We start from the raw sequence: 15,384 nt of genomic DNA, 5'->3' as shown, positions 1-15,384 counted from the left end.
ATATTAAATATTGAACTAAGGCCAGTACTGGGCAGACTTGCACCATCTGTGTCTGTATATGGCCGTTTGGTGGAGGGAGGGCTTCAATGGCTGGGAGGGTGTAGATGGGCTGGAGTAAGTCTTAACAGAGATTTCGGCAGTTGGAACCCAAGCACAGTACTGGGTAAAACTTTGGATTCTTTCCCAGAAATAGCTAAGAAGAAAAAATTAAAAAATTAAAATTGAATCAGGTTGGGCAGACTGGATGGACCATTCGGGTCTTTATCTGCCGTCATCTACTATGTTATGGCTCTTTCCGTGCTGTTAGGCTTAATTTTTTTGTTTATTTGTTTTATTGTTTGTATTAGGTTTCAACTATAGTTACTGAATAATTATTTTAGGCATCAATGAACTGAGAAAAAAGAAGACACCAAATTAAATTAACACCTTTATATTTATTAAACTCACTTCACGTTCAAAAAAGTAACAGAGATCTCAGAATTACGTCTGTGTTGCACTTTCCAAATCCCTCTAAAGTAAAATATAAATCTATCTTTTCAGCTAGTTTTGCTTATCAAGTTCTCAGTCTCTGGCACACTCTGTAAGCTTTTATTAGCAGTTTCCTGAGTATAAGAAAATTTTTAAAAAACTTTCTGTTTGGTAAGGTCTGGCACAGCACTCTGTAGTTGTGGGTTCAAACCCACGCTGCTTCTTGTGACCCTGGGCAAGTCACTTAATCCCCCCATTGCCCCAGGTACATTAGATAGATTGTGAGCCCACCAGGACAGGGAAAAATGCTTAAGTATCTGAATAAATTCATGTAAAACCGCTCTGAGCTCCCTTGAGAGAACAGTATAGAAAACTGAAAAAATAAATAAATGTAGGGAGAATATTTTCCTGAACTGTATAATTTGATATATGTTTTATATGCTGTCTGAGCTCCCATGGATTGTCTGGTTTTCTTGCTGTATGTAAATTTCTAAGGTATGTTGCAGAATATAAGAAACATTTGTAATGAAATGAAAAACATGTTCACATGTAGTCTTCTCCAGCAGAAAACTATTTTAAATGCTCAGGATTTTGAAGATAAAACTACAGTAGCATATGTACTTGACTGGGAATATTATTCTGCTTCTGCCTCTTCTTTCTACCTAAGCAGTTACAATGAGTCTGTCTTCCCCCATCTCTACAAGCATGATACACTAAAAAAAAAGTGACTGGAATGAATAAGAAATTGGTTCAAAACAGCCTTTTGCGGGAACATGTCGCTTATTTTATTTATTTATTTAAAATTATTTGTAGCCCCCCTACCTACAAATCTAGGCGGGGAACAATGCAAACATACAAAATCAGCAAATGGCAAACAACAAAATGCAATAGCACTGCACATCGAAAAAGAAAAAGAAAAAAGGAAAAGAATATCTATTTCTGTTGCCAAATAATATATACAGTTTAAATGAAGATTGTTTGAACATAGCTACAGTCTAGAGAATTCTTTGTCATTCCTTTATGCATCCTACTGCTGTCTAACCAGCCAATCGGGATGCACATTTTTTTTAAAAACCTACTGAGGCAGGCTACATTGGAGAAGCGCGCAAGCCTGCCTAAGCTTGCCTAAGGCTAAGCATGGGTGTTTGGCCTGGAAGTAGCTTTAGGCAGCCGTTTGCGTCTCCCTAGGCCAGCGGGAGCCGCGTACAATGTAGGCCAGCAAAATGCTGGCCTACATTGTAAGCAGACACAGCCACTGAGCTTATCATGCTAAGGGATCTCCCTGCCATAAGTTTAGTAGTCCTTTTACTAAGGTGGGGTAGTCGATTTAGCGCACGCTAAAATTTAGCATGCACTATATGCTAACGCACACTAACGTGTCCATAGGATATAATGGATGCACTGGCACATGTTAGCATTTAGCGCACACTAATTTTTAGCATATGCGAAATTGGCTTCCACGCATTAGTAAAATGACCCCTTAGTGGCTGCCCATCCCCCCCAAATCATTGCAGCAGGAGGAATGCCCAGTTTCTACTGCCCGGCACCTCCTAACGATCGTGCCAGAGCCCCTCCCCACCCCATAGATCACCAGCAGGAAGAATGCCCAGTCCCTCCTGCCCGACAACCCCCAAAGTGGTATGATCTTCAGGGGGGGGTTCTGGCAGGAAGCACTGGGCATCCCTCTTTCCATGATCGTTCAGGGGACAGGAGTCCACAATCATGGCCGCTAAACTTTTTGTGACAGGGAGATCCCTTGCTGCGATAAGCTCTGAATCAGGTTTTTTTAAGTGGGTTTAGGCGCGATTCGGTATAGGACACCCGTGTATTCTGAGACCGGGGGTCCTATACAGAATCTAGGCCTTAATGTACCATAGGGCTTATGAGACCATTTTAAACTTGATACTATCTGTACAGTGGCTGAAAATGCATGGATAAGGAATATATAAGTTTACTGGTAGCCAGAATATATGCAGAAAATCTTCATTTGAAAATAAGAAACAAGTATGTCAAGCTATTTTAAATTTTTTAATTTTCTATGCGAGAAGGAATATCACAATCAACTGGAAGAAATCTATCTTGTGGCCTTTTTAGGATGTTGTTTTCCAATTAAATGATCCTTTGTGTTCAGGTCAGGTCTGAGCAGAATAATGTAGCACTTGGGAGTGAATATACAGCCCAGCAGTCCACCACTGGAAGTCAGGATGGCAAATATCTCCACAGCCGCAATGTATTTGCCTTTGGTGCTCAGATAAACTGGGATGAAGGACACCCAGACACTGCAGTAAACCAGCATACTGAAAGTGATAAACTGAGCCTCATTAAAACTATCTGGCACTTTCCTTACAAGGAAAGCCACAATCAAACTTAGAAGAGCCAAAAAACCCATGTACCCAATCACAGTATAAAATGCAATGGCAGACCCCTCATTACACTGTGGTATCATCTTCCCTTTCTCTGACTGTGTATCATATTCAGGGAATGGAGGAGAAATGAACAGCCATATAGTACATATGAGAACTTCACCAAAAGTGCAGAGAGAGACTACATAGCTGGACACTCTTGTCCCAACCCATTTTCTTAACCTGCTGTTGGGCTTGGTGGCACTGAAGGCGATGACAACTATGACAGTTTTTGCCAACACAGAAGAAACAGCAATGGTAAAAATTATCCCAAAAGCAGATTGTCTGAGAAGACAAGTCACTGTTCCAGGCTGCCCAATGAATAACAAGGTGCTGAGAAAAGATAACATGAGGGAGATGAGGAGGATGTAGCTGAGATTCCGGTTATTGGCTTTCACCACAGCTGTCTTTCGATATTTAATAAAGATTCCCAGTAATACGGCAGTGATGCTGAATAATAGAAAAGAAATGGTTGACAAAGCTATGCCCAAGGGATCATCATAGGACAGGAAATCAATGACTCTTGGGAGACACCCATCCTTCTTCTCATTGGGCCATTGGTCTTCAGGGCACTTCTTACAGTCATCTGCATCTATGGAATATAATGTATCTTCATTATTACTTTCTACACCTTTTTATACTAACAAACCAGGCTAAATGTACCAGACAAGGACAAAAGGATCAGCTGTTGGTGTAAAAGTTTGATTCGTGATTAGACACGGAAGGTGGCAAAGGAGATGTGAAATACATTGATGATCTAATATGCTCAGCTAAACACAGGTAAAATAGAAAAGGCACAAAATTATTTGAAATGCCTGTGTGTACTTCCTGTATAGCACCTAGAGATGATAAAAATTATTTAGCATGTACTTGTTTGTTTATTTCTCACCCACCTTTATCCAGGGCGAATTACAAAATAAAAGATTTGCATTTATCGTACAAAACACTTCAGAGACACACTTCAGAATCTCTTTTGGTGAATTGTTTGGAGGTTTTTTGATCCAATGTAGGGGATGCCTACTCCCTCCTGCCTGGCTGAATAACCCTACGCCTTGCCACATCCAGATCTGCCCCCCCCCCACCCTCCCCCCACGCCACCGACTTCCCCAAAACAGTTCCCTGGATACAGAGGGAGGTGTGCCTAAGGCCTGATTGACTCAGACACCTAGGGCGGGGCCTTAGGTGACTGAATCAATCAGGGCATTTGGCCCCTACCCATGCATCACTATAACAAATTACATACATATCAAATCAAATTACATACAACATACACATCGCATCAACGACAAATTTTATTTTAAGGCCAAAACTGGCCAAACCCACACATTCATCAACATATAAAATTCCATAAGTCATACAAGATGCCTCAATAACAGACATCAATAAACCAAATAAAACAAACCAGACTATCGAACAGCTCCGTGACCAGCACTCGGTACTTGTTATATTACTATATCTGTAACATTCTGAGGCTATAACAGTGTATTAAAAAAGGGTTTTGAAATGTTTAAACAATTTTTTTTTTTTGGTATCAGTATACCAGTTGTGATCTCTGGAACCATACAAACATGCAGACTAAAGGGATTGGGTCTGGGGATTCATCAACCTGTGGTATCCCAGTAATGCAGATTGCTGAATCCTTGTCTTATTGGATTAACTCTGCTCACAAGCAGCATTATTCCTGTGGCCAGGAACATCAGTTTGTGAATACCAGGCTGAAGGGAAGAATTTTCCCCACCTCCTCCATGAACTGAACCCTTGTTCCTCTGGCCCAATCCCCCACTATGTGGGACCTCCTGGACCCCAAACCTCACTTGGAACTACCTCACAATTGGTTCATGGGGGCTCCATTGGGTTCTGATGCAGTCATCTTTACACAAATTGTATTCACATGTTTTGCTTTCAGTAAAAAAATTCAACAGCAAATCAATTGGAGACAAAATATTGCTAGTTTCATGTCATGATATTACTTAATAGTGTACCACATGATGGCATCATTGAAACCCCATTGAGTAACATGTCCCAACTGATGAATTCAGAACTATTCATGCACTGTTAATCGATAGCATCTTTTCCCTCTTTCATTAGATTCAAAAACTTGCTGAATAATAAAACATCAAATCTGACCAAAAGCATCTTTTATACCTAAAAAAAAGTTGGATCAAGGGAGCAGTGACAGAAGCAATGTGAAGTTTACTGTGATGTTTTTGTTATTTTAAAAAATTGGTGCTGGAGAGCACAACTGGAATATACAAAGAAATTTCAAACAACATTTTGAATACGTTGTTATGGTGATGTTTTGTCCTCTGTGTGCTCCAGATGTGGAGGGGCATAATCAAAAGAGCAGTCTAAGTCCGTTTTGGGCCTAAGCTGCTAGTCACCAAAAGTTGGCAGTGTCTAAAGTCCATTCTCAAAAAATACATCCAAATTAATTTTTTTTCGAAAATCATCTAGCTGTACGTCCAGCTGTTTTAATCGACCAGACTGCTAAGTTGTCTATCTTTATACCCAATTCTCATCCAAAAATTTGTCCCAAGTCAAAAATACCTAGAACAAATACTTTTGGGCGTGGGAGAGGCCCAGCAAAGTAATGGACTGTACACCCAGACATAGCAACACAATAGTGGAGTACCTTATAGGGCACAAAAAGGGTGGCATAAACCCCCCCAAAACCTACTAGACTTGACTGTCTACAACCCCAATAGTCCCAGACTACTTAATCTATCTCTGTGCAGTTCTACTAGGCTTTCCTATGCCAGGTGCTAATTCTGGAGGCAAATATGTAAAGTGTTTATTCCGATTTTTATGGTGGGGAGGGGAGTATCAGTGATCACTGGGAGAGTGTGGGGGTCTGTACTTTGTGTCTGCAGTGGTTATCTGGTCACTTTAGATACCTTTTTGGCACTTAGACCAAGCTCCATCCAGGTAGCCTCGTCAAACTTTCGGTTATACTTTCAGTATGACTAAGTTTAGATCAGCCCATGTCCCGCTCAAATACCACCCTCACCATTCCTCCCAAAACACCCCTTTTAGCTCTGATCTTTCAGCGACACTGAAAGGGCCTAAGTCGTTTTGAGATACGTCTAAAACCCATTTCGATTATCAGCACTTGGACGACTTGTCTTACTGATCGTCCAAGTGCTGATTTAGGACAGTTTTTTTAGACTTTTTTTTTATGAGCCCCATAGTATATGAAAGTGTTTTGAGTTTGTTGGGATTATTTTTGCTAGTAAATGCCACTCAATCAGTGCTGAAAAATCAGTGTGGAGTGCAGTTTCTGAATTGAAATAATTTACAAAATAGTGCTTATAGCTGATTTCCACACCAAACTTGGTCACAAGGACTTGTACCAACTGAAACTGGTGTAAATCCTGGTTAATAATTTTGGCATGGACCCTTTATAATATTGTATTCATCTTTAGTAGACACACCTGACTCATCCATGCTCTTCCCTTGGCCACACCCTCTTTCTTGTGCTGTGATGATGATAACTTGATACACAGAATGCAAATATTATTTTTTACAAACTAATTGGTCATAGCTAGGACATTACCCTTTATTCTCTAGTGTTTTGAATGTAGAATGTTTTGCTATATTTATTCAATATAGTTTCTATGTTTGTAGTATGTTGTATTTTTTGTCTACCTGTTGTATTAGAATACTCCCCTTCAGAACAAGGTACGCAGTCAAAACAGCAGACTGGCTTCTCACGGTCAATAATTTTCCTGTATCCAGGCACACAGATTTCAGAGCACACAGAGAGGGGGATCTGAAGAGACAAAGAAAGAGAGAAATAGTGATATTTTCCTAAACAGCTGTTGCTTCTCCTTATACAGGTATAAGATCCTTTATCTGACATTCCATGAAAGGAAAGCTTTGATAATCAAAATTTGACACAAACAGATGCAAGATCATACATTTGGGCTGTAAAAATTCAAGGGAACGGTACAGTTTAGGAGGGGAAGAACTTATGTGCACGACAGAAGAGCGGGACTTGAGTGTGATTGTATGTAATGATTTTAAGGTGGCTAAACAGGTTGAAAAGGTGACTGCAAACACTAGAAGGATGCTAGGGTGCATAGGGAAGATATGGCTAGTAGGAAAAAGGAGATATTGATGCTCCTGTATAAGACTTTGGTGAGGCCTCATTTATAGTTCAACAGTTTTGAGTTATATATATATATATAAAGAACATTACAAATGTGTACAATTCTGGAGGCTGTACCTTCAAAAATATATAAAAAGGATGGAGTCAGCCAAGAGGAAGGCTACTAAAATGGTGTGTGGTCTTTGTCATAAGGCATATGGGGACAGACTTAAAGATCTCAATCTGTATACATTGGAGGAAAGGCAGGAGAGGGAAGATGTGATAGAGACATTTAAATACCTACATGATGTCACATGAGTCAAGTCTCTTTCATTTACTCTGGAATTAGAGGGCATAGGATTAAGTTAAAAGGTAATAGGCTCTGGAGTTTTCTAAGGAAATACTTTTTTACAAAAAGGGTGGTAGATGCATGGAACAGTCTCCTGGAAGTGGTGATGGAAACAGAGACTGTGTCTGAATTCAAGAAAGCCTGGTTATTGCAGATGGGCAGTCTGGATGGGTCATTTGGCCTTTATCAGCCTTCATGTTTTTATATTTCTATATCTGACGGAAACCTTGGTCCTTTACAGCTCCCTACCAGGGGTTTCAGGAAACCTTTTGATGCATCTACTTTAGGTATAAAAGCAGCTTCAGCGATGTGTTTTTGTTGCACGCTTATGTCCCTCTGAACTGTGTACACTGGAGAGTGAAGCAATGGATTCTCCCCTTCAACTTCTGATAGCTGGGCTATTTCCCCATAATCTTATGCTGCAGAAGGAATCCACTCCAGATTTTTCACTCTGCCTCTGGTATACTTCACTGTGCTGTTTGGCTGTTTAGCTCCCTCTACAGTTAGTACCCAAGCAACGAGGACCACCTAATATACAGTATGTGAAGTTAGAGGAACCTGTAGCAACTGGTAAAACAAATTGTTCTGCTCAAAAGTAACTAAACAGTTCCATTAACCATCAATGTTAAGAATGTTTGGGGTAACACTAGCAAAATGCGAACAGGAAAGGGACTTGGGGGTACTGATTGACAGAACCCTGAAGCCATCGGCATAGTGTGCGGCGGCAGCGAAGAGAGCAAACAGGATATTGGGCATAATTAGGAACGGGATCACGAGTAGATCTGAAGAAGTCATAATGCCGCTTTATAGAGCAATGGTCAGACCACACTTGGAGTACTGTGTCCAACACTGGTCTCCTTATCTTAAGAAGGACATAACTCTGTTGGAGAAGGTGCAAAGGCGAGCCACAAAACTAGTCAAAGGTTTGAAAAAGTTGAGCTATGAAGAACGCCTCAAGAAACTGGGACTGTTCACACTCGAGAGGAGAAGATTGAAAGGCGATTTGATAGAGACTTATAAAATATTAAAAGGATTTGATGACATAGACCAAGAAGCAGCATTACTAAGATTTTCAGATGTGACACGGACAAGAGGTCTGAAACTGGGTGGCAGCAAGTTCAGGACGAATGCCAGGAAGTTCTGTTTCTCACAACGAGTGGTGGGCGCTTGGAATTCTCTTCCTGAGGGTGTTGTGGCGGAGACCACTCTTCGGGGTTTCAAGCACAAGTTGGATATACACCTTCTTGCAAATCATATTGAGGGATACGGTAATTTCAGGTTTTCATAATAGAGAACTAAATGGGCCGCCGCGTGAGCGGATCGCCGGGCTTGATGGACCTCGGTCTGATCCGGTGAAGGCATTTCTTATGTTCTTAACACAACTTCAAAGGAGCCCAGAAACTATTCCCCAACAAATGGAACATATATACAAATTCTTCCCAGCCCTCAATGAATTCAAAGTGTGCTTTAAGAACTCTACGTCGTCTAACATCTTCCAGCAATATGGTGTCCCCCAAGCTTCCATACTCTCACCTCTCCTATTTAATATTTTATTAGCTCCACTGCCCAATCAATGGACTTTACCTGCTTCACCCCCTGAATCTAAGCGATAAATCTGAGATCTTAAAAATCAACATTAAACTAACCACAATCAGTCTGTGGATTCATCAAAATATGCTGGCACTAAATGTCAATAAAACAAAAATTGTTCTAGCCTCTCCTATTAGTAAAGACTCAACACCAGTTCAGATGGACACATAGGTTAAAATACTAGGAGTCATCTTGGATCAAAACCTTACTTTCATGAGCAAATCAGCTCAGTAGTCAGCAGATGTTTCTACAAATTGAAACTCATCCGGTCTATTGCTTCTTTACTCAATCCCCATTCATTAAATATTCTTATCCATTCCTTAGTGATCTCCAATATTGATTACTGCAACACACATTATCAGGGTATCAATCAGAAAAATTTGTAGATTACAAGTATTACAAAATGCAGCTGTAAAACCTATATACCGTGCAAAAAGAAATTGACCATGTCACTCCTCTTCTTTGTGATGCATACTGGCTTCCAGTCCCTCACTGAATAACATTTAAAATTCTACTCCTCACTTACAAAACAAACTAAACTAAACTATAGGTTGTTGGATCTGGATATTTTGTCACCATAGAAGTTCTTCCTTGCTTTTTTTAGTGCTGTATTGTACAACTTAATATTGACTCTCCAGGACTGTCTGTCTATAGGGGATTTAATATTGACTCTCCAGGACTGTCTGTCTGTAGGGGATTTAGATTTTTTCCATTTGCGCTCCAGAGCTCAACATTTCTGTTTTAGATCTCTGTGATATGGGAGGTACCAAGGGGCCTTACGGGAGTAGGAGATGGTTTTAGTGGAAAGAGGGGCGAGTGAGTGGAAGGTGGACTCGGAGAGAGCGACCCAGTTGTGCCATTTGGTTTCTGAGTCTGCAGGCTTAGGAGCAGAGGGGCATAGGCTGAGAAATTTAGTCCAGAATAGATCGCTTGTAATTTTTTTGCGGAAGGTAATTGAATTGGAAGAGCGGGATGGAGCCCCAAGATACGACATGAAAATGGGGAGGCAGAAAGTCCCTAAGATGTGGTCAGACCAGGGGACATGTTCCCAGCGAGTGTCATCTGTTGAAGTTTTGTAAGCGGTAAGATCGAGGAAACTAATGAGGTCAGGTGTGTGTCCCTTTTTGTGGGTTGGGGATGGTGCAGGGAGGGGGAAGCCAAGGTAGGTGAGGAAGCTAATAAATTCAGTCGTATTCTTGCTGGTATTGTCGTCTAGGTGGAGATTGATGTCCCCGATGATCAGTAGTCTTTGAAATTTGAGGAAGGCGTTTGTTATGGTCTCGAGGACGAGTTCGGAGGATTTGTTCCAAGGGGTAGGTGGGCGATATAGAAGCAAGATACCCAGTGGGTGAGGGTGGATTTCATAGTTGACAGAGGCTAGCATGTATTCTAGTGAGGTATGGATACCCTTTTCGAGGAGCTGGACATCGAAGAATGATTTGTAGAGAAATGCCAGGCCACCTCCTTTATGGTTAGTTCTGGGAGAGAAGAGGCCTTGGCAGCAGAGTTCATTTTGTGTGAATAGGTCATCTTTTGTAATCCATGATTCCGTGATGTATAGGAATCCAGGTCAGAATCCTTGAGTAGGTTCTTCAAAATTTGGATCTTGTTGCATGCGGATCTGGCATTGCAATAAAGTGTTGGGACTGGGGTGAGAGAGTCAGAGGCAAGGTTGGGGAGATTGGCAGGGGAAACAGGCTTTAAAGAGGCATGGTTGATTCTTCGAGGGTTTTTTTTTTTTTTTGAGGGATGAATTCTGGTGCGAATCAGCGTGGGGATTCTAAGGCCAGGGCAGATATTATTGACATTCGCGGAATTGAGGAGGTTGGGAGAAGGAGGTATTAAGCAGTAGGTGGTGTTGAGAGAAGAGCAAAGTAGGAGGAGAAAGAGCCACGAGGGTGGCTTCATGGTGAAGGTTGGGGAGCCTTTGGGGGTTGGGAGGCAGGGCCTGTTGAAAACGCGTGAGAGTAATTTCGGAGTGGAAGAAAGGCTCTCCTTAGTCCTAAAACTTAGGACTATGCCCAACTGATATCTGGTAGTTTCATGGGGAGTAAAGCCAGGGAGGATCTAAGCAACTATATAGGGAGAGGACTCAGACAAACTAGCAAAACCAGGGTGGAACTTAGCATAAGGTAAAGGAGACTTGGTACTATGCTCGATCCTTAACATTGAACGCACTTAGCAACTGGATAGTGTCCTGTAAGAACTTTGAACAAGGTCAAGCATAACAATAGGTCCTGTCGAGGTAAATCAAAAGCAATCCTCCATGCTTAAGAGGAGTGAGGCGGAAGAAGGAGAGAACAGGTAGGAGGAGAGCCTACTACCTCCTCTGCCTCGGAGTCGCTGGGGGAGACTTTTGGCGGCCCTCAAAGGGCTGAAGAAGAATCTGACACTGGAGTGAGTCCGACGCTGGAACGGGCAGAGTCAGCCCGAACAGTCCTGCGTAAGCAGGAAGCTTTTTCTGCAGTCCCGGAGGACTGGAGGAAAGGAGGGGCTCTAAGAGGGCAGATGCAGAGCCCTCCTGCTTGAGCGGCGCTGGGCGGATGAAGGAGGGACAAGATGGAGGAAAGCTTTCTCCTTCCTCTGCCTTGGAAAAGTCGCTGGGGGAGAGACTTTCAGCCGCCCTCAAAGGGCTGAAGAGGAATCCGACGCTAGAGTGAGTCTGACGCTGAAACGGGCAGAGTCAGCCCGAACAGTCCTGCATAGGCAGAAAGCTTTTTCTGCGGTCCCGGAGGGAACAAAACAATCAAATCCAATATTCCATCCTTCATAGACAAACATTTAATCCCTTACACAGCAACCCGTAATTTATGCTCAAATCATCAAGATCTCCTAGTAGTTCCTTCCACTAGAGCAATCTTCTATGATACTATTAGAAAGTCTATATTCTCAGTTATGGCACCCTTATTCTGGAATGCACTTCCCCTCCACATTAAACTTATTTAAAATTATGTAGGCCAATACTGAAAGGATGCATATAATTCTTAATACTAGAGCCTCTATTTCCTTCTTTGGTTAAGACTAAGGCCGACCTCCTTATCTCTTTTTACTGGTCATTCCCTCCTCCCCCTCCCATGCCCTCCACTCCCTGGTTTTGCCAAGTCTGAAGTAGGATTAATTTGAGTCCACCATAAACTCAACATTTTACTTCATCAGCCCCAAACTCTGGAATGATCTTCCCCCTTCTCTTCACCTAGAGCCAACATTTCCTAAATTCAAGACCCTACTGAAATCTCACCCTTTATTACAGTTATCAGGCTTGTCTGAACACAGGTATCAAAGAATTGTTTTTATCTTTAGTCTGGAATGAACATGGTCTGCTCTATCCTATCCTTTTTAATGGTGTTCCTTTGACTTATGTTAATTTTAACTCTGTAAACTTCATTGACCCACTCATAAAAAGGCAGTAGTATATCAAGCCTCAATAAACCATAAACCATACACCATGAAAGGTTGTCCTAAATTTATCTACTGCATTAAGTGGACACACGTCTCAGTATTGGCCAGTGTCTGATTCATTTGAGTATGTTTTTAGCAAAGAACAATAATAATTTATAATTACAAAAAATGTGAATGCAAACTTTAACAAGTTCTTTATCTTCCCCTGTTTTTCCTAAACTGCATTCTTTCCATTCTCTACTATAAACAGAATAGAAAATTTCAAGCCTTGTTGAAGGGAGTATTCCATTTCATGGCAGTTTGGTTCACAAAGAGTTGCTTGTCCATGGAAGCTGAGGGGTTGAAACTTCCAACATGGATTATGGAGGATGACTCATTGGAGAACAGATGTAATTGTAAGATGTCATAGTGAGTTGAAGCATGCCTTTTGTCATCAAAGAAGATCTCCTGTCCATCTGGGGCTTTAAAATTAACCTCCTTAAGGTACTGGTTGAGCTAGAAAGATTTTTTTTTAAAAAGATTATTTTTTCTTTTCACTTAGGTATAAATCACTTTTAATTTATCCTACAACATGTGAGACTCAGTCCTATACTGGTTTTACCCCCTTTCATTTTAGTTGCCGTATGTCCTAGATACTTGTATAAACCATAGCAGAAGTCACTCTGAAATCCTTCTCACTGCTCCCCAATGGCACACACAACTTAGGGATGGGAACACTAAAAATATATGTGTTTGTGTTAGTACTTTTTAAAAATTTTCAATAAATGTTCATCATAGCAGTACACACTCTTCTTCAAGAAGGCACGTTTGCCCATATTCTATAAACAGTGTCCCAATTGTAGGTGGCAGTAGACCTCATAACGCTGTCTAAGCAGCCAATCAGGATGCACATTTTTTTAATAAAAACTCCCAAGGCAGGCTGGCTACATTGGAGGTGACTCTGGGAGCCAAGGGAGGAGGTACGCAAGCCCACTTAAGCTCGCCTAAGGCTAGGTGTGGGCATGGTTTGACCTCGAAGTAGCCTACATTGCAAGTAGACGCGGCCGCTGAGCTTATCCCAGCAAGGGATCTCCCTGCCACAATAAGTTTAGTGGCCTCGACCGCCTGTCCCCCTCAGTGATTACGGCAGGAGGGATGCCAGGTCCCTCGTGCTCAGCACCCCCCTCCCTAAAGATCATGGCAGGAGGGATGCCCAGTCCCTCCTGCCCAGCAACCCCCCGTAGATAGCTGGCAGGAGGGATACCCAATCCCTTCTGCTGGAACCCCCTGCCCCCCATAGATCACTAGCAGGAGGGATGCTCAATCCCTCCTGCCAGAACCCTCCCCTGTAGATCACCCAGCCCACCCCCGGGACCCCCCTCAACTCCTACCCAAACCATAAGCCAAATAATAGTTACCAGACATCCACATTGTGAGTTTGTGACAAAGAAAAAGAATACGGTGAAACCTTCTACCGAATGTGTGGTGGCAGACAAAAAAGCAAACAATATGCTAGGAAAAGGGATGGTTAACAAGATTAATAGGGGCCACACCATCATCAGACCTATCCTTAAAGACATAAAGAAACCAACCACTTCGAATGATAATTACAGACTCATTGCCCAGCCTTACTGGGTCAGACCATCAAGTCCAGTAGCCCGTTCTCATGGTGGCCAATCTAGGTCACTAATACCTTGCCAAAACCAAAGGAGTAGCAATATTCAGGGCAAGCAGTGGCTTTCCCCATGTCTTTCTCAATAACAGGATATGGACTTTTCCTCCAGGAACTTGTCCAAATTTTTCTTAAAACCAGCTATGCTATCAGCTCTTACCACAACCTCTGGCAATGATTTCCAGAGCTTAACTATTCTCTGAGTGAAAAAAAATGTCCTCCTATTAGTTTTAAAAATATTTCCCTGTAACTTCATCGAGTGTTCCCTAGTCTTTGTAAGTTTTGACAGAGTGAAAAATTGATCCACTTATACCCATTCTACTCCACTCGGATTTTGTAGACTTTAATCATATCTCCCCTCAGCCGTCTCTTTTCCAAGCTGAAGAGCCCTAACCTTTCTTGGTCGCTCTTCTTTGAACCTTTTCTAGCGATACTATATCTTTCATGAGATAAGGAGGCCAGATTTGAACACAATACTCCAGGTAGGTCACACCATGGAGCGAAACAGGGGCATTATATCATTCTTAGTCTTGTTAACCATCTTTTAAAAAATAATCCATAGCATCCTGTTTGCTTTTTTGGCCACCGCAACACATCGGGTGAAATGTTTCATCGTATTGTCTACAGTGATACCCAGATCCTTTTCTTGGGCGCTCATCCCCAAAGTGGACCCTAGTATCCGGTAATTGTGATTCAGGTTATTCTTCCCAATATGCATCACTTTACATTTGTCCACATTAAATTTCATCTGACATTTGGATGCCCAATCTTCCAAATTTTCTAAGGTCCGCCTGCAATTTTTCACAATCCACATGTGTTTTAACAACTTTGAACAGTTTAGTGTCATCTGCAAATTTAATTACCTCACTCGTCATTCCAATTTCAGATCATTTATAAATAAGTTAAATAGTACTGATCCCATTACAGACCCCTGCAACACGCCACTATTTACTCTCCTCTATTGAGAAAAATGACCATTTAACCCTACCCTCTGTTTTCTATCTGATAACCAATTCCTAATCCACAACTGAACTTTGCCACTTATCCCATGACATTTTAATTTCCTCAAGAGCCTCTAGTGAGGTACTTTATCAAAAGTTTTCTGAAAATCTAGATACACTATATCAACCGGCTCACTTTTATCCACATGTTTATTCACACCTTCAAAGAAGTCAAGCAAATTGGTGATGCAAAACCTCCCATGGTTGAATCCATGCTGACTCCATCTCATTAAATCATGTTTGTCTACGTGTTCCACAATTTTATTTTTCATAATCTTTTCTATCATTTTGCCCTGCACTAAAGTGTAATTTCCCAGATCTCCTCTGGAGCCCTTTTAAAAATTGGTATAACATTGGCTACCCTTCAATCTTCAGGTACTACAGATGATTTTAGCGACAAGTTACAAATCACTAACATCATGTTAGAAATTTCATGT

At 41.6% G+C, this 15,384-nt stretch overlaps 1 protein-coding gene across 2 annotated transcripts in view; it reads right to left on the bottom strand.

Moving 5' to 3' along the window:
* Positions 1-1,780: 1,780 nt before the first annotated feature.
* The window catches only part of LOC117350735 (vomeronasal type-2 receptor 26-like), a 35,854-nt gene continuing 22,250 nt past the window's right edge, over positions 1,781-15,384 (bottom strand). Inside the window, exons 2-3 of one of the 2 annotated variants that reach the window (XM_033925269.1) lie at positions 6,516-6,639; positions 1,781-3,462 (exon numbers count right to left, since the gene is read on the bottom strand). In XM_033925269.1, coding sequence (XP_033781160.1) covers positions 2,543-3,462; positions 6,516-6,639 — 1,044 coding nt within the window. In that variant the 3' untranslated portion in view covers positions 1,781-2,542. Of the gene's footprint in view, positions 3,463-6,515; positions 6,640-15,384 lie in introns of those variants that run through there. The other variant, XR_004537284.1, reaches the window with a different exon arrangement.

Source organism: Geotrypetes seraphini, chromosome 16 (genome assembly GCF_902459505.1).
Source record: "Geotrypetes seraphini chromosome 16, aGeoSer1.1, whole genome shotgun sequence".
Lineage (NCBI taxonomy): Eukaryota > Metazoa > Chordata > Amphibia > Gymnophiona > Dermophiidae > Geotrypetes > Geotrypetes seraphini.
The sequence above is the reverse complement of the archived record's forward strand: the minus strand, read 5'-3'. Positions and strand labels throughout refer to the sequence as shown.